Source organism: Calonectris borealis, chromosome 15 (assembly GCF_964195595.1).
Source record: "Calonectris borealis chromosome 15, bCalBor7.hap1.2, whole genome shotgun sequence".
NCBI lineage: Eukaryota > Metazoa > Chordata > Aves > Procellariiformes > Procellariidae > Calonectris > Calonectris borealis.
The window spans coordinates 21,424,998-21,451,969 of record NC_134326.1 but is presented as its reverse complement, the minus strand read 5'-3'; the positions used below and the strand labels follow the sequence as shown (position 1 = coordinate 21,451,969).

Genomic DNA, 26,972 nt, shown 5'->3' with positions numbered 1-26,972 from the left:
TTTTCAAAACCTCTGACTACTGTTGGTTTTTAAATCTGTTAACATACTGAATCCTCCAGCTGCCTTTGAGGGATCACTTCTGGCAGGTACTAGCCACCTTCAGTTACTTCTAAACCCTGCCCTCCCAGCTCCTTCATCGTGATTCTACAGTCTGGCTTCCATATAAGACTTCACAATTAGAATATTCAAACATGATTTTAGATTTAGAACTGAGAAATAGATTTTAAACATTAAAAACTTGTAAATCTGTCCAAAGAGTGGGTATTCACACAAGTTAGCTTTAGTTTAGTGATGCTAGACTCGGATTTCCCACACAACGCAGGGAGAGAGGCAGTTGTCTGCTTTCATTCACCCACTGGACAAACTTTTTCTTTTCAATCACTGTAGGAAGAACCTTGGTGTTGTGAGGTTAAAATTTGCCTTTGGGATATCTCTCAAAATAACAATTGTGTGGTGAGAACACAGAGCTGCAGCTGAGTTGACAGGAGCAAACTAGGGCTCCTTACTGCAGGATCTGCACAGGCTCTCTGGATACAAGAACCCCAAAGAATACAAAATAAAAGCTTTTCTAGCTCCAAAATCATACAAGAGTATAGGGGGCATTTAAACACCCCAAAGCCAAAAGGAACAATGTGGAAAAAAATGTCAGGGCAGGGAGGACGGAGAAGTAAAGACTAAAGACAGATTAAACAATTTCCTTGCAGCTTGCACCACATAAAAGGTCTAGCACAAATTCTTCTGACTATTCTATTTTCTCTGTGTGGAAAATGACAGAAATTAAACCTGTAGTGGAAAACACCCAGAAAAGAGAAAGAAAGCATTCCTTCCTTCTTTGTCTCAGCACTTACTATTTAAATGGTACTCTCTCTATATACAAATATATATAGTATATATACATTTACACACAGATATAGCTCTATATATATATATAAAATGAGAATTAGTCTTGTCAGCATCTGATTCATAAGGCCCAAAGCAGCAACACGATGTGATTTCTCTTCTTTTCATTTTTTGGGTGACAACAACATAGGGGTCAGTGGCTAAAGACTCACATGCTCCATGTATATGTAACTAAACTAAGCAACAGTTTTCCAAGGAAATTTTTTTTTTTCACAGATCTCTTTAGAATGGTATGGGTGGCTATTTAAACGTTCTAGTCAGGGTGGATTTTACCACGGCCAAGAGTAGTGACCTGTTTGTCAAAAAGAATGACCTATTGGCCAAACAAAATCCATCTGTAAGATTCAAGTGAGACAAAAGCAGTGCACGGATCTCTCTGCAAGGCAGAGCGTCACGCTCAGACTGCATCGCTTAGTCTGCATTCTGCCTTCTGACGAGAGACTATTCATAGTCTAGGAGAAATTTTACACTGAAAGAGAAACGATCCTTTTCTTTGTAAAGGGACAGGAATCTTTAACAGATGTACGACTGTGTGTATCGCTTCAAGGTATCCACATGATTTTAGATTCTCTAAAATGATTTGTGTTTTTGCCCAGAGTCAGACATCTCAGTAACACAATGAACAAGACAGTTTTAAAGCATGTCAGTTGAAAATCTTTTTGCAATATTTTGCCAGGATTTACCTTTTTGTTTTCCCTCATGGGAAGCCAGAGGGTCACAAGGCCTCTGAAAGTGGTAGGAGCATAAGTTCCATTTTAAGGCAATAGGATTTGTAATCCTAAATCCCTCAAATGCCTTTTGAAAAATCTGTCTGTGGACATATGCCTTGACAAAAACATCATCTTTCCCTTTCCTTTGACACTGAAGTTCCGTTTCCATCAAGACAGAGAATCTACACTCTTCAGCTCTAACACGTATAAGCCCCCAATGATATTCCTGGGAGCTACCTACAGACAATACAAGGAACATGTTTGGCAATGAAATATAAAAATAGATGTAAAGTAAAATTTTTAAAAGCACCTTCAGAGACTTCCAATGGGTATTTTCTTCCTAAACACTTCAGCAATTCTGAAAATTCAAATCCCTGATCGCAAAGCTGCTCCCTTTTATGTCTCCTGTTTGTAAAATAAATGACCGCCAAAGCTCGAATTGAAAGCAAATAAAGAAAGCATTGTGGTTTCACCTGCTCCACTGCCCGGTCATTTATCTAGTTACCCCTTCGTTCATTTGGTCATGCCTTTCCTTCTTCTTCTTAACTGATTCACTCTTTCTTCTCATTTGTGGTATGATTCACAAATATAATTTCATAATATTTGATATCTAGAGGCATAAAAATATTTTTCTGTAACATGACTTCTTTTTTCAAGCAGTTATTAAAAAATTAGTAACTAACTTAACTATTGGGCACCTCCTGCAATTATGCAACATTGATATTATCTACTATTCTTTAACCATTATCCACTGGTTATATCCGAGTGACACCAGAGATAAGTCATGCTTGGAGAAGGCCATGTAATTTCCAATTTCTTGTTTCCCTCTAGGTACCACATTGTGACTGTTTCACCATGAACACTTTTTTCAAAAAAACCCAAACCAAACCAAACCAAAAAGCTATCTGCCTGCTCAATAATTTCCTAAGCAATTTGTTGGAGGAATACCTTTTATGAATGTAAAATCACAACAATTATATATCGAAATAGCCACTTCACATTCTGAAGGACAATGAAATTCTCACTCTCTACTTGAATGCCACTTAATTTTGAACACAGGATCTAAAAGAGAGGACAACTGTGCAATGGATCTACATGACTGAAATTCATTTGTATTGTAGTTACCGTGTATACGATCATTCCTTTCTAAGTGACTTTAGGATAACATCTTTTAAAATGCCTACAAATTTCAGAGCCGAAGTAGATTGAAACTTATGGAATACTATTTTGAATAAAATTCGAGGACACTGGCGTTCCGCAGTTTGAGAGGCATGATGTTGAATAAAGAACCAAAGCTAGTCAAAGAAATCCAAAGGATCCTAAAAATGTCTTAAAGCAATGGAAAAAGTCTACCATCTTTCTGCGATTTTACAGCTGTAATATCCTCGCCTCATATGTGTTCTCAAGCAGGAGTTATATGAGCTTCACTGAACATTACAAACAGGAAAAATGTCAAAAGGCAAACAGAGAAGCTAACCAACCTGCTCTTTATATTGTGTGTTGTTATCCTCCACAAATCAAACAGCTGATAACTGGTTCTACCAAATCAAAAAAAGCTGTGCAAAATGTAATTTTTAACATTTGTCCTGAAAAAAATATATTTTAGAAAGCTTTAAGAAATAATGAAATATAAGATCCAAATGGTTTCATATTACACTTTTTGAGTGCTCCGGTATGGAGTGTTACAGAATCTTAGTGTCAGAGTGACAAATATAACAAATAGCAAAGCTAAAATACCATATTCTGATTTTAAGGACAAAATTATGGCATGCTATCAGCTTGCACTACTTTTGTATCTGCTTGTATCTGGACTGCTGAGATTTCTTTGCATACAGTGGTTTTTTACTGACAAGACATTAACTATCAAATACAACCCACAACACCCAGCAACATCACGGCTACTAGTGTTTCCAGCAATGTTCAACTACGGTATTTAGAATGAATGTCTCTTATCACCCCATCTGAAAACTTTGTTGCTAGCTACAAACACCTTGAATGCTTGATGTGAGATCTCTTAAATTGTCAATTTGAAGTTCTTTTTCCTGGCATGGCTGTTGTTTCCAGTGCTATCCTGGACGCAACAATTAGAATATTTTGTATTGGTTTTTCCTATCCTTTGGTGGCTGGCCTGGAAATTGTTGAAGTACTGCCGTAACTTAACAACTCACCAAGACAAAGTGCAAAATGTCATTTACAGAATCTGTATCTGAATCAGCAACATATACACAACACACATTTCTTTTGAAAACCAGTCCTGAAATTCATACATTCCAATTGGCTTCAAAGAATTGGCCCCTTAAGTGTTAGGAAATGCAGTAATTACATTTATGACATTAATTTAGTAAAGTTTTTAACATGAAAGAAAACGTACGTGAAGATACCTATTTTAAATTGCACGTTAGACCAAGATTCATGGTTACAGAGAACCTTTCTAAGCATATATATCATCATTGAATATAAAATGGAATGGATGGGGATTAAAAAACATGGCTGAAAAATACAGAGATGAGTCAAACCCTTATACATAAACCACCTCAAGCTGCGATTAAATTGGGAATGAGATGTAATAATGAATATAGCTCTTCACTAGCGCATGGGACAGATGGAGGAAGAAAGGCATGAAGTACATGGGGATATCACAAAATAGCAGAAAACAACCACAAAATGTGTACTAACTTTACCTTGATCAAAAGGCTTGTTTGGATTCCAGTTTCTGAAATAATCATCCTAAATGGGGAGGAAAAAAAAAGGAAACTCAGGAAAAATATAATCAGTCTTTTCAGTACAATTTTACATAACTAAACTACAAGTGAATCAACTCATCTTTTGATCCCAACATATTTAGCCCAAATCAGGTAAGACTATCAACAGGTTGTGTCCTAATGAGCAGTAAATGCAGGTTAGAAATTAAAGAAAAAAAAATTCCTTGGATTCAGCACCTTGAATTTTTCTTCTGAATTATTTTTCAAAGTATGTCCATTATTAAATATTTTGATAACTCTGTATTATTTCGTATCAGTCTACAACTTTTGATAACAAAGGTAAGAGCATATTGTTCAGATAACGTAACATGATCCACACCATCCTGGTGTGGTGAAAGGTCAGCAAAGTAAATCCAAAAATATTTATATTCATTTGGACACATGTAAGTCACACCATTGTGAATGTACAGAAATACAGCAATAATATTGTAAACATTATACTTAAAGTACAATAACATCCAGGAGCACTTGCAGTGAATACTTTTGCCACTGTTCCCACTATTAAATTTTAAAAATCTTCTTAAATCTGATGTAAAGATATTATTCTGCTGTGAGTCTTGCGGTTCTGTTCTACATAATTCTGATTGGACTTTAAAATGGAGAAGGTAGGAACTGTCAGAGTGCCTGGCTAAACAATTATACTGTTGCGAAGGAGTCTCTCTGCAGAAAGAATGGAAGTGTCTTCTGTGTGTTGGATCAATTTGTATTCTATGTACTTAGCAAATATTTACCTGAGGGCAAAGTTTCCCCCACTTCAGAGTGCCATCAACCCTGGTCCTGAAGAACTGGGATTCAAGCCCAACTGTTACATTTCGTTTCAGCACATTCTGTGTATCTCACTTGTGTCTTTGAGAGGAAGTGATAGCAACAGAATAATGTATTTGAAGTGAGGAAGTATGGAAGATTTCTGTTACACTGTGATATTTTTCTGCATATTAATCTTTATTTCCTTTTTAATATATCCGATATTCTATATTCATTTCTTGAGGGTTGCCACTGAAGAGATGTCTTCATCAAGCTGTCCAGAATAACACCTAGATTTCTTTTTCCTGCCAGGAGGGTAGCTGAAAACCCATCAGTGTGAATAAGACACCTAAATTATTTCTTCCATAGGGTTTGCTTACCATTTATCTCCAGTACACTGAATTTCACATGCTCTCATGCTATCCAGTTGCCCTAACTTGGAACATTTTGGAGACTGGAAAGCCAGCATGTCTTACTTTCTGGGTTCAGAACAGCCCACGGGGCTGTTAGGGGAGAAGTTACAGGGACTGTTACAGGGACTCTCCATGCCCTCACTGAACACCAGGAGATGCACCTTACGGTAGTGCACTCCTTTCTGAATGCTATGGCCAGCATGAGAAGCAGAAAATACTAATGCTTACAGCGTGGAGAACTGTGGACTGCTATCCTGCTCTTCTCTGTCTGCTCTGGGGGCAAATGCTCCCTGTAATGAAGGGGGCTGGATGTAATTCTGCACGACTATCAGGAGGAAATGTATTTTCTTTCTTCAAGTATATTCACGCTTGGTGCCTATACTGACTTCATGGACAGTGACGATGTTCCACAATAACAACAAAGATTATTATTCATAATTTATTTCAGATACATCAAAAGTATCTATACTTTCAAAAGTACGAGGTTTGGCACCAGAAATAGAACCACAGGCTCGCCTTTGAATATTTTGTTAACACAAAAAACCCCTCATTGTTATACAGTGCTTTGTAACTGATGACGCACTGCTAAATTCACCAAGCATTAATCACTTTTCAGAATGTGTTGGGTTTTAAGCTTTTTGAGCAGAGTAATTTTTTTCTAGCAACAAAATATTCTTTTTTTTTGCCTGCTTATATTTTTTCCTAGGTGTTGCTTTGCTGCTGGGTTTTCAGCATCAGAAACTGTTAAATAATTCAAATCCCAAGAAAGATTTCTTATGCTGTTGGCAAACGGAACCAGTTTTGAAATAAGGATTGGAAAGGGGGTTTAATCTCAATTTCAGTGTCAAAGGATTATTTTACAGAAAATGCACCTTCCTCACAAAAAACCCTTCAAAACACCCATCTCTTCTGTAAACCTATTCCTTCTCCTTTTCTCCTTTATGCAGATATGTTTAGTATTCCTTTTTGAAAATGGAAACTACATTTATTTTAGAGTATGCCTGAAACTACAGTATGATAACATAGGAAAATACACAAGGAAATATATGGGGAAAAACCCTAAAAAGTAGAATACAGAAAACCTTTGAGATTCTCAATATATAAAACTCATTATTATTTATAGGAGTAAATAATGACTATACATTAGAGCAATGCGGTCAATAGCAGTTCAAAATAACTTATGCCAGTTGAACAGAAAACACAGCACTAGAGTTTCACTTCGGCATTGATACCAGCAAGAACTGTAACTGCATGGTTATGGCACTGTAAAGGTGAAATTCACCCTGTAGATAGGGCTGAGCAGAAAATCTATGTCATTTAAATACCACCTAAAGCTCTGACTTGAAAAATGGACATGGCTTTGTGCTAGTACTCTGCAAGGTGCTGAAATTTATACATTAATCTGAAATTACTTTTGTTAGGAGGAGGAACTCTTAACATCTCCAAATGGATACCATCATTTCACTATAACTTCCTCCAACAGAAAAACAGCATGCTGATATAGCAATATACCGTGCCTAAACGTGACACTGATTTCCAGGTGTATATCATTCAATATATATATATAAGGAATACAATCAGCTCAATTAAGGAGATTTAACTTTCCCATTCAATAAAACACCTTCCTGATAAAAATTACTGCACAGAAATTCATGCGTTTCTGAACTTTCCACTAGGACAGGTACTGATGTGCTTAAAATACCTTATGCCTCCTGTAATGTATGAATCTATTATGTCATTTTAATATTAACATGTTAATAAATCAATATTAACACATTAATAATTAGCATGTATAGATACATTTTATTTATAACAATATTAACAGTTGATCATAAGAGTTTAAAGTATAATATGCATTATGATATGTTGGAAATACTTTTATTCACTCTATGGATATTTACAAGTTAAAAGTGAAAAACATACCTCAACTTCCTGAATACGTAAGCATTACAAATGAGAAAAGAAAAAAGAATGATATAAAACAATATAAAAATATGTTAACATTCATCAGTTTTCTCCTTGGTGGCCTTTTAAATGTGAAATCACTTATTTCAGATGACCTTCACCTCCAGATGAAATAATTTGCTCTCTTTCTTTTCTGACCTTTCCACCTTTGCTGTCATGGCCCAGTTTCCATCTGCTGGACTATTAGCCAAATGCCACTCTATTAGCACGTTTCTCCCTCTTAGAGCACCAGAAAAAGGCACTTTCTTTTCCTTTTGGCTGACAAAAACACCAGAACGTGTTTTTCCACATACTCATCTGTTACATACCTGATATAAGAGAGAATTTTTTTTTCCTAGCTGACTTTGAAAACTATTTTTTTGATGGACTTTGAAGGGAAAGCAAAACCAGGCATGGATCCATTTCAATACAACAGATGACAGCAACTGAGAAATATTTTTGATGAACAAATATTTAAAAATATCTTTCTCCTTGCACAGAATTCACACTTTGAAGGTTTTGCCTATGGTTCAGTGGCTGCATATGACCAAGTCAATCTTTTAATTAACTGAAGGGACTCTGCACACCTAAAATCATGCATGAAAAGAGAAGAATTGATAGTGCAAACCAAGACTGGATCTGACTCCTTAGCTCAACCCAGTGTTATATAAATGTGATGTATTGGCTTGGCCTCTGCACACAGCCAGGAATAAACGTGAACCCCGAACTCTAGAAGCTGCCTGTCCCTCTCACAGAGCACAAACACGCTGAAGGGAATGGTACGGAGCTTTACTGCAAGTCCTGTGCCTCCACGCCCCTGACGGACGCAGTCTCACATCACAGGTAAATACTCAGCTTCCGCTTCCAGGAAAAGAAACCCGACGCCTGTAAAACTGGCCCCGACCCAGTTCTTGAGGAAATCTTGAGTTCCGTTCTGTTCTCACTGCAGACGTAGGATGAGGCCTTTGGCAAGGTTCCTTTCTGCCTCCTTATAAAGTCCACTGCCCGCCTAGGACAGCCATCCACCTGGGACAGCAAGGCAGGGAACTCTCACACAGAGAACAGCTCACTTCCGACATCCCCTGGCCCAATTCAATTGCAAGACTTGGGACAGAAGCTGCATCTGTTCTGTATATTTTCATCACTTAGCAGCATGGAATCCGACTTCAAGATTTTACCCTCGGGAAATTTAACTGAGAAATAAGTTATGATCATAACAAATGAAAAAAATTTGGAAAAGCAAATATAAATTGCTAGACTTGGGCCTCAGTTCTTTATTGCATTTTTATTATTTTGATTTGAGCAATCAAGACATGAGATGAAACATGTTTTGAAGTGATTTAAATCCATTTTGCTGTATCATGCATAATAAATTATTGTTTCCTAACAAGAGCAAAATATTCTTTTATCATTCAATACATAGGTGTCAAATCCAGCCAACTTAGATTGATATGCCATCAACAAAGTCAATCAGGAGAATAATCATACGTTCAACTAAGTATGCAAAGGGCATATTAAAAAGTGCTAGTTTAAAAGCTGACAAAAGCTTTCTCACTTTCTTACAGGCAGAACTATCAAAAATCTCATTCATCAGAACCAATAGATTCATCAGAATTCATAAATTGGGTTCTGATGACTGCAAAAATCAAACCTTGATTTTGCAAAAATCAAACCTTGAACTAGACCTGCATCTGACACAATTTTCTATTAGTCATAGCAGAAAAGTTAGCAAATAGAACTTGACCCCAAGACCAGTACATTAATATATGACTGCTCCTCTCTCCTATTACTCTCCATATCACTACAATAACAATACACTTAATAAACTGAAATTAATGGTAAAACCAAACAGATTTATCCTCTTTTCCCCCATCAAGAAAGTAAACAACAGCTGCTTCTCCTGAAGTTTCAAGTATTTCAGTTATTCCACCACAACTACTCTATTGTCACTTTTTGGTTTAGTTATTACCTAAGACTTGATATTTTGGAAGAGTTAATGAAGCATGGTTAATTTAACATACAGGCACTCTCTATACTTACTTTATTTACTTGTCAAAAGAAGCTCTTGCAAGATGCTCTTATTTATAAATAGAGCCAAACATTAGCTAAATGGGTGCATAAATATTTATATTTTGTTGCATTAATTGAGCTTATAAGTTATTTATACGAATCAAGCAGAAATGAGATGCTGACTGAAAAAACTCCACAGAAAATTCCCCTTATTTTGCACCTTCCAGAAGGAGCTCAGTTCCGTTTCCTCCCAAGGCCTGGGAAGATCACAGGGAACTGGATGAGCCCGCAGGGCACATAGCCATCACGAAACCCTCATCACAGATCCTTCCTGAGGAAACTCATATACAAAGGGCATAACCCTAAGGACTGTCAGATAACCTTTTGGAGGTAATCTTCACTCCCAGCTCCTCCCAGCCAACAAGAGCTTAAGTTTCTAAATATCTCCAGGAGGGACGTTTATTAACACTGGTTTGCAGCCTGCTTAGTATTTTCCTCCTCCATCCTCCATCTATGATTAAACCTTTTACCCTCATAAAGACCAGCTGGGAAAAGTGGTAATTACCAGCTCATTGCTTTTTTAAAATTAGCTCCAGAAAGATGCAGCTGCATTTTCTGCCTCTCCACCTTGCAGTACAGAAGATCATTCCAACACCGAGCAGTGTGAAAGCACCAGCTGCTGCTTGCTAAAGTCAATCTAGCCTGTATCATAAATACCTCCCCAAGGCCTATTGCCTGTTTTAAGCAAATAGTTTGTGTCAGCAAATTACACAGTATTTATTTATTTATTTAAGAGGAAGAGAAAATATTTTTCCCACCAAATACTTCAGTGAATAAAGATTTCCCAATGGTAGCTAAGAACGTGCCCCCAATGTGCCCGGAGTCTGCATCAGTGTCAAGAACTGACTCCAAACTCCTAAGCACATGAAGACATCTCTAACCACCTCTGAGCTCTCGCCCTCGCTCCTGGGAATCAGAGAATATGCATCCAAACCCGGTGCTTCTGCTTAGTGAATTAGTAGTGCTTGTGCTGTGGATATTTCATTTTAAATTTGGTAGGGGAAACCTTTGAAAACTTTAGTGATAAATTTCCCAGAAAGGCCAGGAGTGCAAGGGTTTACTTAAAGAGCCAGCAACATGAAGTGGTGAATTTGAAAGAAACCACTCCAGACTGAAGTACCACCAAGTGTAATGAAAGGTCTGAGGATGTCAGGACCTATCTAGAATACTGTAGCTAAGTCATTAATAAAAACATAATTAAATTCTTTAGCCTAGAATGAAAGCAAGACTGGGTTCACAATGGACTCGTATATAATGCTAAATACATTGATACCTGCTTATTAATAGCAATATAAAATACATAAATACATATCCAAATAAGTCCTCAGATAGGTACGGCATAGAAAGGATCCTTGACCATGTATTACAATCTTGATGTTCCAAAGACTCAAATTCTCAGCACATGTACTTTTTCTTCAGCAACCACTAACTCGCAAAAGAATTTCTTCTGCTTCATGTGGCCCATTCTTTTCTTATTTTCATAAATTAAAAGGTTTTTTGGTTGGTTGTTGGGGTTTTTTTGTGCTATATTAGGAAATAAGATTTACCACTCCTGTTTTACTGGCGTTTCCATAGGCAATACTAAGAAAGTGGCAGGCAAAACTTTCAACACAGGCTTTCTTTACCCACAGTCACAATGATTCATTGGGGTGGCAAAAATTTCAGAAATGAAATAACAAAAAGTTGAAAAATAATTGAAAAATAAGTTACCACTGAGTCCATGTCAGCCAGAATAAGAATTCTCATTCTTTAGAACTCAATCATATGGCCTTTTACACAGAAATCTTCCAGCTGCTCTATTGTTCTTTTCTGGTGTTTTGTTTTTTTTTTTAATAAAAAGACAAATATAGTAAGAATTAAAAATATTTCTTAAAAAACCCCAAACCACTCTTTGTTTATCCATAAGAATGAAGCCAGAGGGTATGTCTACAATGACGAGGGCAAACAGATGCTCATTTACTCTGCTGGTGCTTCAAGCAGGATGAACGAGGGCCAGCTGTGAGCCAGAAGCTATATAGCTGCTTTAGCACAGCACTGTGCCAGCATACACAGCTGATATATTTGGGTGGCTGGAACAATCACACAACTGTCTACACTAGCTTGTGCTGAAATACTGAAAACTGAAAAAAAACCCTTGGTTTGATTCATCTTTGCTGGCCCTTTTAGTAGACTAACTTTAGAAATACATTATCACTTCTGCCTGAACTCTTCCTCTCATTAGCATGTGCTAAAAAGCCTCTTATCCGTGCCTAGAGTTAAATAATCCTTTCTAACTTTACTTTCATCAAGTTTTTCACACTTTAGTATGTCTCACCAGCCACACCAGGTTATGCTGCAAGCTGTAAAACTCTCAAAGGTAAAGCTCAGGAGTCTCCCAAATGGGCTCACTGATCCCTGTTGCGTTGGATGTGCCGTACTGTCACAGATGCTACAACTCCAAGACCAGATTGAAATACAGAACCTTACTTGGTTGCGTATGTTGTAAATTAACAACACACACCCACTAGCTACAGTGCCTCAGCCCCACAGAACTGTCTCAGAGGCACTGCAGAATCACCTCCAGTGCATTTTTTCTCCAGTCAAAGAGTTCCCCTTCCATGACCTCTGCAAAGGGCCTCCACTGTGGCTATCAGAGAGGCAGCAAGGGGAGGGAGGAATTAGGATGGAAGGAGGACAGGCGGTGGAATACTTCTAACAAGGCCTGAGGATGAGAAGTGTTGTAGTGATGACTGACCATCTCAGCCGAAACAATTTCCTCAGGCAATCAGATCCTGGGGCAATCTGCAAGGAAACTCAATAGTTACTGACTCCAAAATAAATGTGTAAGGTCTTACTCTCTCCAGCATTTGGTCCCAGACACTTGAGAGCTTCTGATTTCTCTGGTTACTCTCTGATTACACTCCGATCCTACGGCATGTTTATGCAAATCTCTACTTATCCAGAACTCCCCATCCATCTCCCACAACAAACATGGTTGGTTCAGCTTCTGAACTTCAGTCAGGGTTCCCAGTGCTAGACAGTAAATTAAATTTAAAATCACTTATTCAGAAACAGGGAAGGGAAGGTATAGGTGGCAAACAGGAGACAAGTAAAAGAGGGTGGGCACCAGAACTCTGGGACAAAGAGGACTGAAGCTCCGCAGGGTGCACATGCAGCAAGAGGGGCAGACGGCAGCAACTCTTTGTGGGCTCATTGCCGAGGAGTTCCCACCCAAGGAGCCAAGCCCAAGCAGGGTGGTACAGGGTAGCAAAGCTGAGTGCCCTCATGGGAGGCCAGAGAACAAACATAGTTCAGTAAAATAAGCATGAGAGGTCCCTCTGATAAAACGATACTTGGCATGTGTATTATCTGCTGTGGAATTTATATAACCCAGTTAGAAAACAAAAGCCTGCCATGGAACATACTCAACTCAGTGGAGTGACACTGTTTTCAGAGGACTGGGAAAACACAGTCAAGGCCAATGGGTTTTTCACTTCTTAGCTAGAAAATACACACACCCTCTTCCCTATGAGCTTTGCGCCGGTCCTCAGTTTGACCCATGAAGAACTACTTAAATTGTGCAGCAGCTTCAGCACAGATAGGAGCAGCCCTGGGAATTGTTAACTTTCAAAACTGAGTAGCACCTAGTCAAACAAGCAAGAAGCAGAGCCAGAGATTACAGAAATATACTCCTCCTCCTTCCAGGCAGAATTCCTTAAAGCAGCATTATTTCTAATCTCTGAACTAACACTATGCATGAATTAGCAACTGGGTAGATAGGCTAACGCACTGAATCTAGTGATCCTATAAGGTTCCAACTAATGCACAAAAATAACAGGAGTGCCGCTGTGTGAATTGAAGATTCACAAGTTGAGAACCTGGCCTAGTGGTGTTTTCTCACATGCTCATTTGCTTGTTTTTCACTTATCAAAACCAATGTGCCTTTATCTAGGATTATTATTGTGAATATTGGTGTAGAATGGCCCCCTGCAGGTTCTCTCTATATAGAGAATAGTATTGTTAATAAATCATATTCTCAATAGGTGTAATATTTGAAACATACCTTAACAGGAGAGCTACTAAACTCTTTCCACATCTTAATTTTCATTCAAAGACTCAAATTACATACTTAGAAAGCAATTTTTTTTAGGCAGCTTGAAAGCCAAAGACATTAAGCTTGAGGGTTTTAAAGCCATTGGCAATGCCACTTCACTTTCAGTATCCTTGTTGTTTGAGAGTACATTTTCAGTAGCTGTTTGTGACAGATTCACTGGCCCTTTTTAGCTGAACATTTGGGGTTTGTATCTGGAGAACAACATTCACATAAAAGAATCCTAATGCGACCACTGCTTTCACATATGAGAACTGCTTTACAGTGAATCACAATTTGCATAATGATTAAATTCATAGAGTTATTTCTTGTTTTATTTTATAAGAAGTCTTCAGAAATCTGATTTGAGTCGTGATTTTTTTTTTTTAAATTTACCATTACGGGAGTAATCTCATTATGAGATAAAGCGATAATTCTTCTAATATCAAAGTTATAAAATAAAAGTTATGAATAAAATCATACTGATATTCCACCTAAATATACAAATCCCAGTGGTTAAAACATACAAGGGAACAAACAGCAGTTGAATAAAATCAAGTTATCTAACTTTGATATTTAGTGACAGAATTTTCTGAGATCTATAGAGACAGTTAAACTAGTTACTATGTCCTAAGTCTTTAAAATTACTTCTTTAAATGCATAATTAATGACTGGAAAGAGACTGTATGAATTATATTAAATTATGAGCAATGAACTGGGACCACACATACATTGATTTGTATTTCATATGTTATCTTCAAGGAAAATCTAGCTCCAGGTATTGTTGAGAAAAACCTTTGCAAAAGGTGAAATCAAACTAGCCATGCTGCAGTTGAAAAGGACAACTTTGCAGCCCTTTAGCCAGTTTTAGCCAGTATTTGAAATTCCTAGAACTGCATCAGGAAAAAGCAGTCATGGCCAACTAGTCTATGAAATAACCAGTTGTTGACTGTGTAAGACAATTGTACACATTTTCAGATCAGAAACCCTGTGAGCCATTACAAATGTGTGGTTTCCATTCCAGTTTATAATATCATTTTGTTAATTGTCTCTGGCATGTTATCTATTCCAAAAAAAAGAACACAGCATCAAAAATTATTACGCAAAACTGACAGCAAACTTAATGGAAACAAAACAGCTCAATACTTGCAGCAGCTGCTGCAAACAGAAATCCTGTCCTCCCTCAAGAAAGTGCTCTTCACTCTGTTTATCACCAACAACTTGAACATATAGTAGGTTATTTTAAATACCTTGATCAGTTTATAAAACTTATCATGTGATGAGGTTTTCCATAACAGATGGGGGTGGTTGATTCAAGTAAAGTCCCTCGTGACTGTTTTGTTACTGACAGACGTGTGTTATCTCTACCCATTTCCTGAAAAACCATAGGAGTTGCATGAACATAACATTTTACTGATGGTACCTCATTAATCTATTAAACTGATGAAATAAGACAGATTAATCTGAATATTAAGAAACTAATTTCTTGTGCCAACTGTAAAGTAACAATAACAAAAAGTTACCTTTCGTAAATGATTGCTACTTGCCATCTGGTTGAAGCAATAGTATTTTGGAGAGACAGTTTTTGTTGGAAAGGCGTTTCAAAAGATTTAGCTCAAATAATCAATAAAAAAAAGAAAAACAAGTAAGATAAAAAGGCCAAAGAAACAAAATATTCTGGTTCAGGCAAAGGATAGCTAAACTGCAGTAATGGCTCCAGTGGGATTTAAATGCCAAGGCTGTTAGCATCCACAGTACAAAGATTTCCATATGCATTAATCCTATTTTAGTTTAGCAGAAGACAGCACCTGAGTGCCCAATTTGTGCATAATTTGTTCTCAAGAAGTCCACGGAACAGTGTCCAAAGGCAACTTCAGATCCATGCTGAACATTTTAAGCCACAAAAGCCAAACTAGAGTTCCACCTGCATTTGCAATGAAAAAGATGATCTAATAGCTTAATTTGCACACATGTATTTGCTAGCAAGAGTCCAAACCAAAGGCAACATCATTATTACTGGATAAGGACTTTACTCCATTTGACCACTGCAACCATCTTAGTATCTTCCCCTCAAGGAGGGAGATAGTCACCCCTCATACCCTATACACTAGGCCCAGAACCACTCACCCCAAAACTACTGTTGCAGATACGGTAGCATTATATCAGTTACAAGCTGATATACTAACAAACACCATTATGCCAGCTATACTCAGACCATATTTCCATTTTGCTTCAGAATCATGACAAACAAGTGGACAGAAAGGTTCAAACATGATACACTGGTGTTACATGATTTCAGAAAATTTGAACATTTCATTTTTGCTTTCATTGGCTCTTGATTCATCATTTAAAATTCTTAATTGTGTACATAGGGAATTTCACCCAGTACACACTCCAGAAACAATATTCAGTGTGAACATTGTCAATTACTGATGCATCTTCAGAGCTGCTCAGAAAAGGATGAATTAAAAATATGAAATAAATAGTATTAAGCTTCACAGTATATAGCTGTGATTATGATGATAAAGCAACATTCCAGCAAAGTTCTTCTGACCAAATTGAGAAAACTAAGTGACCTTTCATTTTTTACAGTAGCATGCTTCTTGGATCAAGGAGAGACATCTGAAAGAGTCTCCTGTAGGGAGATATAATGCGCTCTGGAACTTGCCAGAACATGCGCCTCTGTGCATCAGTGATAAAAGGTCAGTGTGTGGCATGGCATGGAATGAACAATGACATGAGAAAGTAAGATGTAGCAAAACTTTATTTTACAATCTAGGAACCTTCTAACGAAGCGGCAATGGCTCAAGAGAATATATAGCTTCCAGAACTCAAAAAGGCATTTTTGAACTGTTCTGCTGTAAACAGAAGTATGTTCCTGATCTCTAGACATTATAGTTGCTCACTGTTGAAGGGATTAAATCATGAAATGGGTCAAAAGCAAACCAAAATAGTTTTTTAATAAAGAACAGAACCTGAAAAAAACAGCACTTGGAGACATCTGAAGAGTACTGAAGGTCATAAAGACTTCTTAAGGCACAAGAGAACATTTGCATTTTGATCAGCTGTAATTTTACACCTGAGGTCTAGTACAACTAGTTATTTAATTCTAACAACTGAGAAAATAGTTCAAACGTGCAGTGTAACTAATCTCCAAACCTTAGAGATGTAAAATCAGAATAAATATATATCTTAGAGAGCAGCTGCATCTGCAGAATATAAAATTAAGTAAATGTGCTGAGGATCTCCAGAAACATGCTCTAATTGAACCCTCCCTCCAACACTGACGCACATACACACTTATTATGAATTTCACACATCTGTTAAGATTACAGTGAGTAAACCTGAACATTAATCTCTTATTCTTAAAACATTCTTCTGTTTTCTGTTCAACACCATGCACATTTTAAACTAACCCTTTTCCTGGGTTCTCACCCAAGCATCATCTTTTCCCAAATTTTTAGCTCCCTCTGCTTCCACCGAAGGCAAAATTCCCTCCTGTTGTGTCCTAGAAATGCACTTTTTTCAGCTGCAGAAGTTGTTATGAAAGCAAGTGGTGGCTTTTTCTCTGGTTGTATAAACCAGAATGAGAGTGGGGTTTGGATGGTGTTGAGGAACTTACAGAAAACATTCTGAAACACCCCTAAAAGCAAGAGCATCTTAAAAATATATCCACAAAAATATCCACAAGATTTAAAATACTAAATTCCCTAGCAATATAGTGTCATTAAAATACTGCATGGAATTAGGACACAGGTTTTAGTAAGGCAGATAAAATAGATTTTATATTAAAACTACAATTTCTATTTGTAGGTCCTCTAAAACAGCTTTCATACATAAACATTACAAAATCCACAAGACAAACTTTAGCTCCACAAACATTATGAAATTGCTAATTCACATGTTTGAGATTACTGAGCAGCTCTTACTTATTTTTCAGTAGATCCAATAGAGTTTGAACAGCTAATTAAAACACAGGATTTCCTGCACTGAAGCTACTTCTTGGTAGTTGTACATTCTTGGTAGTTGTACATTAAGGTCATTCCCATTGTTCACCCCATTATCTAAGGAACAATTTGAAGATGTGTTAAATTTGTTATAAGCTAGCCATGAAACGTGAATTGTAATCATGTGTTAACAGGGAAACACAAACCAGAAACTTTTACAATTACTAAGAAACAAACGACTGGGGACTTGGCTGGTTCTAATTGAATTAAAGAAAGTCAGGAACATGAACGCTCAGCGGCGGTAACATTCCTGCAGATTATTACCTTGCTTGGCATTGTCACTTCTGAAATTGTATTTTGGCAGATTCCAGGAATGCTGTCAAGCCATTTGTCAGCTCAGTCAAACATAATACGAGCTGGTAGAATATTTCAACAGAGGTGAACTCATTTTCACAAAAGTATTTTGAGAAGTGTTTGTGGGGGAAACTGCAACTTGAAATCAAGAGACAAAAATCCAGCCGAATGAAAAATACCCCAGAGAATTTTCACATTGGCTTGACTGGAAAATTCTGCCCTATATGAGACTCTCCTAAATCTCCCAGTTTGTCCCGTCCTCAGAAAATTGTGGTTAACCACACTGAGACACTATGGCTGCCACAGCTTTACAGTGGATGCTTAAAAGGAAACTGAGTCCTTAGCACCAGTCTGGAGGCTGCATGCGCTTGTTTTCATGTTAGAACCCTGCAATCAGTTAATAAAATGCAAATGACGGTTTAACGTATTGTTTCTTAACAGTGGGTTGAGAACATCTGATGGCTGAAAAGCACTGTTACGTGACAGGGGAAGGACTGGACCTTTCACCAGTTGCAATTTGCACAAGCAGGTTTGCAGATGTACATTATGGAAGGAAAGAACATATACAACAAGCCTCCTACAGCACAGACTCTGACATCTACATCAACAAGCAGCATGGTGCCTGAGGAGTGGATTTGCAGAATGGAGTAATTCATGCTGAGGATCCAACAGCTGCTCTGCACATTAAGTCCACGTTTTGCTTCAGGCTAGCTCCAGCCTGATCCCCTGAACTGATCTGTTGGTTATTAGGTACACATATCTCCAAGCACATCTGTTTTCTCCTTTCATCAATAAGGAATCCATTTCACATGTTCTGCAATGCAAACAACAGCACAGTAACTGGAGACAACTGGGAGACTTGCTTCCAAGGCATACTTTGATGCAAACTAAAATGCTAATGAAGAAATGCCCTGTGCTCACTGTACACTACTTTTAAGATCTTCGAGGACCAAAATAGATCCTGATTCAATACTGGATGATTAAGAGATCTAGATCATGTGAGCTGGACTGTTGTGAGCTGAGCAATATTACTAACTGAAGAGAAAGTGATGGGAAGGTCTGTCGCAATGTGAGATGAATCCCGAAAGTGAAGTATAACACAATAGCAAGAGGGCAAGCAGGGATCTCAAGAACCACCTGCCAACACACCATGTTCTGGATTTTTCAATCATTCTTTTCCTTATAGCGGACCTTCCTCTGAGATTACATTTATAATTCAACTCTGAAAAAGACTTGTAGATCCTGAAATTTGCTGGAAGGCATCATTACACACCTGTAACTATCCCTTCAAAAATCAAGTGTCATTAATCATGAAAAGAACCAGGAAGAGCTTGAAGAGAATGGCCACAATGAGTCTCACATCTGCCCAGAAGGATGAATAAACATACACCCCACACCAACATCCCTGCACGATCCAGTACTGCTTTATTTGGCTGTGTTACACTCAGTATAATCCCCTCTTCCCTGTAACTAAAAATAGGCTACAAAAATTGAGCCTTTCGTTTTTGAAAAACCCACACTAACTTAATATACTTAGACATCTCAAATAACCATATTCAATATTCTGTGTGATTCTTTGTCACTATAAGGTGTGACTCTGTAGTGTGCTTTCCTGGTTACCGTATCTGTGCAATTACGTTTTCAACTGCAGCCTTTTGCCTTCATTCAAAACTGCCTCCACTTACTGGTTTACAGCTTATTGTATCTAGTTCTGCATGGTTAATCTAAAATTCCTGCCTCAAAAAATCATCAAAATCTCAAAATAAGGTGGGGAGGCCAAAAGTCATTAATCATAAATCTTCATAATTCTGGATTTTAAGACCTTCAGCATCTTCTGAGTGCCTCTTCAATTTTACAGCTTTTCTCCTGAAGGTTTCTATTAACATTAAAGAGAACTGCACAATTACCTGTAGATCTTTTATTTCTTTCGGCAAGGTTCAGTGGTTCTACATTTTACAAAGACTGTAAAGATTTCTCTGCAATTGCCTATGAGTCCAGCAGCAGAATTAGTGTTTACTGAAGATTGTTAGCAGTTGTTTTTGTTCTGTGCCTATTGCTTCAACTTTAGTATGCAACTCCCTAAAAGATTTCTCATCACCTTGGCTGAGATCTTCTTCTTGGTTTTGCATTCAATTAGGCTAAAAACACCTTTGCTCTCACTGATCTGTTAAATTTCTCTCAACTTCATCCTGGTTTTCAGCCATCCACATTAAATTTTTTAGTAAAAGACGGTTTACAGTTACTCCGTCTCTTTCCCTTTTTCATCCAAATATCTATAACTTGATCTTCAGGATATGCACCCGATTTTTTTATTTCCTCTTATCATGACCTTAGCCTGGCTTTTTGGCTTTCTGCAATTGGCATCTCCAATGTATTCTCACTTACTATCTTTCACACTGGCATTTCTTCAACATGTTCTAGAAAAACAACTCCTATTCTGCTTTGTATTTCACTTCTGGCTGTCATCTAGATACCATGATTTTCCACTGTCTGTCCTGATGCATTTGATGGATTCTCACTAGAGTTTCTGTCTCCTATATGTCCTTGATATCTTTAATTACCTATTTCTCTTTGTTTACTTTGTACTCACTGTGACAGATTATATTCTCGGCTATATCAGTATAAATCAGGAGTACGTGAACTGAAATTAGCAGATGGTGCAGATGTAAAGTGATAGAAATGAGAGCAGAATATGGACTAAAGAATTAATGCCTAATTTATTTCTATACAAATAACAGAAAATCATGGCTGAGAATTTACAATGCTTCCTCCTAAGCTTAAGCATAACAGATTCCTTTCTGAGTATCATCTGCAGCAACAGCACTGGAAAAAACAGTGGTTCATGATTTGCTGATGCTGTAAAGAAAAAGCAATGAATGTTACCTTTCTATTACGTATCTGTCAATAAAAGAAAAGTTTGAAGGAATTTCCTGAAAATTTAATTTATTATTTGGGGGGTACTCACAGAATCTTGCCTTTCTTCACCATCCTGTCACTTCCAGATTCTTCACATATTTTTTAACATTCTGATGAACACTGATTATTTATACCTATAGTACTCATCAGCTAGACAACAGATTGCCTCCTACTTTATATTTCAAAACCAGAAAATGTCAGCTTTTAGAGAAATCCAAACCAGACTGTAGTTTATTTGTTTGAAGATTTAATCATCCAGTAGTTCTGTGAAAACTGAGCCAAACAATTTATCTTTAGAAAGTTGGACAGTTGCTACAATGCAATCCTATGGACATGCCTCAGCAACTTACTGCCAGTAAGCTCAGAACATAATAACGCTCTCAGTTTATGGCAATTCTAGTATTCCCATACTGGACAGATCAGAATCTAGTTTCAGTTCATTCTAGCCAGGGAATAACATTATATTTTTTCATTCAATCGATTAAAATTTCCAGTTCACTAGGAAGAAATCCTCCAAGTGCTTCTAATCCACCATTACTTCCCATGTGTTATTTAAACTGTCAGGTGTCTCTTCTTTTATGCTGAAGGTTGCAAAACACCTTTGCTCCACTGCTACTTTTTTTTGGTTTTACCGTTAGTTCATTCATGAAGACACATAGCAGTGGTGGTCAACCTGGGAGTTACCAGCTTGAAGAAGCAGCTCCCTGAATGCAGACACATTTCTTCCCTTTGCAACAAGACAAACTGTCTAGGGAGAGAGGCACGCAGAGCACAGACTGTGCAGCTGTGCCAATACCGTAAGACATCTTTGGCAGCAGTGGATGGCAAAGGAGTTCTGGTAGGAGGCTGAGCATCAGTTCGTCAGCCAACAGCTATGAGGCTGGGAATATGGCATGGGGCAGGAGCAGATGAGTGGAGGTTCGGGTGTAAAATGCTACAGGTAAGACCTGTGTGGGAGGGCAAAAGACGTTGGGGGTTAAGGGCTGTTGAGATGTGAAATGTGTCGGGGATGCCTTAAGGCTGCAGGCAGAGAGCAGTTAAGATGTAGAGATACACAGACAGACCTGCTCCCAGGTCAGGTCTCCCAGACAGCTTGGACTGGACTCTGCTGGCCCTAGCAGCAAGTGAAGTGGGAGCACTGATGAAAGCGATGAAGGAGAAAGGTCTCTCATCCCTTATCCAAAATTTTTGCCCAAAATTTACGGGCTGTTCACACAGCTGTGATCTTGAAACTTTTTTTTCCGTAGATGGCACGGTAAACTTTGAAGGTAACTTTGCCAAAGTTAAAATTGATAATTTTCCCCAAAAGGCAGCAGCTGGCCTTTGTTTATTCTCTAACTCATCTACATGCCCTGTGCTCTGCTCCTTCTCTGCCTGATTTGCTCTACTGTTCTCCACACACGACTGACCAGACCATTCTCCGCTCTCCTAGATGAACTGTTTTCTTGCTTCAGTCACTTTCCCCAGCTCTCTCCTCAATCATTTAAAAATGTTTCCTCCTTTCCCAGTGCTGGCACTTGGGAAACAGTCATTCAGGAGCAGTTAATCCCCGCAAAAAGTGACCTATTCAAGTTTTAGCAGTTAGGATTATCAAATCAAAATGCTGATAAATCGTAACACCCCAAAATACTCTTTGGATCCCAGAGAGGACTCCCAGAGAATACATCCCTTGTAATGCCAAAAGTTGCTTGGGTCTTTGGAGTACAGAGCTCTAAGCCATCTCTGAGCACTGAGCTACTACAGGTGTCTCTCCAGCTCAGAAGATTGATCGCTAAAATATTGTTTTTATTAACACCATATATATTCACCTGGTTGTCATAGAGTATGCTTAGCTTTTCTGGAATGCACAGCAAAAAAACCTGAGATGGAAGAGGAAAGAACAGGGCTGGACGTATGTGCAACACAAATACGCTTCCAAAGCACGAATCACTCTATACTGGCTGCCTTATATACCAACATTATTCATGTCAGCTCATCAGTCAAAATAAGGTAGTTTCAGAAAGAATCTGGGCGATGGTCTGGGGACCTCTCATCTCCTCGGTCAAATTCATATAAATCCACGAAATACCCAATCCTACTTAAAACAATTTTCTTCCTTCTGAAGTGTGACGACCTACACTTTTGTATGCTAAGCAAGCTCTAAACGTTGCTTATTTACTACGATATTCTCTTTAGCAATTGGAGCAATGTACCCACCACAGTAGAGTGGCATGATGATTGATTCTACACTTGAAAGTCCTCTGGAGATGAAAAAACATATTGTTATATATTCAGTTGCTGTGATGTAATGAAAGTCTGATTACATTAGGTACAGCCTGCAAATTTTTTAATGGGTACTTAATTTTTGCCTTAAGCAATTTTTGCCCTTAAAATACACAAGAAAACCAAAAAGTAGGAAAATACGTTTAGTTTCATTATTAAACCTCCAAGGGTTTTAATATGCGTGTTTGCTAGGGGTGGTTGCTCACATAATACGCCTCTGACTGCTCAAGTTCCAAACAGCCTTCTTGTTCCAGCGCATTTCCAAGCCTGCACAAATACAGTCCAGCCCTCTCCATCCCGTCGCAGCACTCACCGGGATGGGCCTGATTAGCTGTTCCCCTGCTGCTGCAGTAAAATGCTGCAGAGCGGCTGATGGATATACGCAGGGTGTGAATGGAGACAGCTTCTGCAGCCATCCATAAACTCAACTCACTTAAATTGCTAGCTGTCTGCTACCTGAGAGGAGCACTGGAAAAAGGGAAAGAAAAAGGCTGGTTTTTTTTATTTTTTAAAGATATTCGTTTGGCTTTATCATCTGGCATGGCAAAGTGAATGACTGGATCCTAACACAACCCTGAGTATCACACCCGATAACAACGAAGGTATGTACTTCCCAACAAACAAAAACAGCGTGACAGCATCAGGTTCCCTTTCCTCTGGAGCATACACTCTTGGCCAACAAACACCAGAGTTAATTTTCTGATGATGACTAACCTATCATAAGCATGAAAAGAGAATTTGTTTAAAATATACACACCAGGACAGAACAGTGAATATATTGCACTGCAGTGTTCAAAAAGAAGGTAAATGTTCCTGCAGAACAGATTTGCTGAAATTCTGACAACCAGATGAGGAGAGTTGACCAAACCTTGAAAGCACGTGAGTTGAGGCTGTTTCTACGAACCGAAAGTCTGACTCTGAGGTGTCTGAGTTCACCATGAAAACATGGTGCAAAAACATTTCTCAGGGACACGTCTTTTCCCTTAGTATTGGGGGGGGAAACAAGACAAAAGAAAAAAATCCACACCCAAACCTTCCTCCCCCCGAATGTTACACCCAGCTTCTTTGCTGTTTTTTTTTTTTTAAATTACGTATCAAATACAGAGCTATCCTCTCAATAAATTTACTATTTTCTCACACAGAGATACACGCGCTCTAACAAAACATGGCTTCATTGAAGTTTGGTGTTACCTTCTTTTACTATGACTGTAAGAAATGCCAGCGAGCAGATTGCAGCATCGCTTCCCTCTCTTACACATAGACACAGACAATCAAGATAGAAACTATATACTCTGATACACAGGTTAGTCACAGACTAAGGCAGCCCTGATTAAAAAATTGGAAACAGAAAGGAGAAATATATCACAATATGCCACAAATCTAGAAACAGTTAAACAGGATGGAACATTGTGGAGAAATTCAGACACGTGTAGCTTTGTGCACTTCTGTGAAAGACTCTGAAGGCAGCTGCACTTGATTGCCTTATTTTATTATTAATAGTAGACATAAAAATTATGAATCTTTTAGGTTAGAGAAGACTGTGAAATTTCTGCGATGTCAAAAGCAATGACTGAAGTAAAGAAATAACTTTTATTCTGAAAGAAAAAAAAAAGAGGGAGTAGCACTATCTTTCCTAAAACACAGGAAACAGAAGCAAGTCAGATAGTCATAAACTCTTTCCAAATAAAGTTAGAGGTAGACTTCAGCCTCTGTGATGATTCGAAGTAACATTCAAATGACAAGCAATGGAAAATTAGGGTCATTTCAATCAGATTTGGGCTATCCTACATTAAAAGAATGGGGGCAATTTGATATAAACCAACTCAATCTCAAAAGCAGACACACCTTGAACCATAAGGAAATGTCTTGAAAACCAGAGTATGATCCTAGGAAACAAAAAAGATACAGCAGCTGTGGGAGCCACAATAAAAAGCCATAGGGCTGAAGCCACAACACTGACTGCTCATTCACTGGAAAAAAGCAATTATCAATTATCATACTAGAAATAGAGACACATACCAAATCTTGGGCATTCTGGTTTTCTTTTTTGTTTGGTTGTTTTTCTCTTTTTTTGTCCAGCCTGGAGAAACTCCACTCCTGACTTGAGATCTCCAATAAAATTACAGTATAAATAAACAAATACATAATGATATCAGAAAAGATGCTGAAGAATTCATCTCCTCCTGTCAACGGGTAATACAGTAAATCAAACTAAAGCATTATAACAGACCACTGTGACTGTGAAGTCGATGAATCTATGAGTACTGAAAAAGCTGGCACATTTCCCATGTACAAAACGGGAAAAATTGACCTTTTAAAATTATTTTTAAAATTCTTGCCTGCCTCATTATGCAGGAACACTACAGTCTGTGACTTTAAAATAAAGTTTATCTTACTGTTATAAGGCTCTGTTATGACACTTTTGCCTTGCATATTTAAAAAAGTACGGTAGCAGTTGCCCTGCTAGTAAAAACTTGACTGAAAGATGACCACCTGTAATGTTAAATATCAGTATTTTCAGTGTTAAACTCAGAATCTGTACACCTACTGTAGCCTAAATGTTTACAAAGATATACAGTTCCAATTTAAGGATTTCGCATGACCAAGAAGCAACTGGATATCTACTAGTTAATTCCCACTGTTTAAGAATGTTATTGCTAGTCTGAATATGTCTAGTTTTGATTTCTAAGCATCAACAGTGACATTCTGGTGTCTTTTCACTAGCAAAAGGAATTAATTACTTTCCTTACAAATTTGAAAAAGCTGGCAAAATCTTTATCTGTTAGGTACTCTCAGAACCCGAGGGACCCCTAGGCTAAAAATGCAGACTCAGCCTTCTCCACATGTAAACTTGGCTGCTTGGTATAATCGTATATACATACAGAATATGACAGGAATGTTAACCAAAACCAGTCCTCAAACCTCATCCATTATGAGGAAACAGCTAAGCTTTGATGATACACTGTATATTACTGTCATTTATTTATAGTGTAGGTGCAGATTTTCAGCTATATATTAACAAAATACCAATAGATGAGCAGATTACATCTTCCAAAGATCTACCTTTGATATATTTTGCATTTATCTTAACTTTGCTATTTGAAACATTATGTTTAATTGTTTGAATAAAACTAGGCATGTAAAACAGAGCATATAAAAAAATCTGGGTTTGGGGGGAATGTTTCTATTTTTAAAAAAAGATAACAAAAAGGACATCTTTTGATAAAATGAAAAATTCCATGGATTTTCATCCAAAATACTAACCACCCCTGAAAATCAAATTCCTTCCCATCACCCCCTAACACGTATTGGTCAAGGAAAATGTCTTTCTTTTGTAGAAAATATGTGAGAGAAGCTAACAACCCTCCCTCACAATCTTGCCACTGAGCTCTGGCACTTGCCCTGTATTCAATATCAGCTGATCAGACTGGCACAAAACTGTGACATATACAGTGTATTTTGGAATGGACGGCACAATCAATATTGATGTTGGCAGCCTCTCTTGAGCACAGACATGCATACACAGCTCCGAAGCTCTGGAGATTCACTGCTTTGCTGTAGCCTGGCTGCTGACTGGGCTTGAACGTGTGAGAAGTGAACTGCTTGCAAATAGCTTTTCCAAATGGGTTCTCCATTCTCTTTGCAACGGTTTTCAAGTTGAGTCTACTTCAGTCTTCCTTGTACTTGAGTTCTGTTATGCTTCACACACAGCTTTAGTTTAGTTTCAGACTTTTTCTCATCCCCGATTCAGGTTGGGTGTGGGGAGCAGTATCATTACTAATAGAGAGAAAATCATGCACAAGAGGCAGTGACTGACATATACTTTAAACCATTCCAACAAACCTGCACAACTAATGACCACCTAGACAGCCTAATGTATC

The 26,972-nt window shown here is 37.9% G+C and overlaps 1 protein-coding gene across 1 annotated transcript in view; it reads right to left on the bottom strand.

Annotated features, from left to right (window-relative positions):
* The window catches only part of SPOCK1 (SPARC (osteonectin), cwcv and kazal like domains proteoglycan 1), a 318,418-nt gene that overhangs the window by 203,039 nt on the left and 88,407 nt on the right, over window positions 1–26,972 (bottom strand). The window contains exon 3 of the mRNA XM_075164638.1: window positions 4,292–4,337. Coding sequence (XP_075020739.1) covers window positions 4,292–4,337 — 46 coding nt within the window. The remainder of the gene's footprint in view (window positions 1–4,291; window positions 4,338–26,972) is intronic.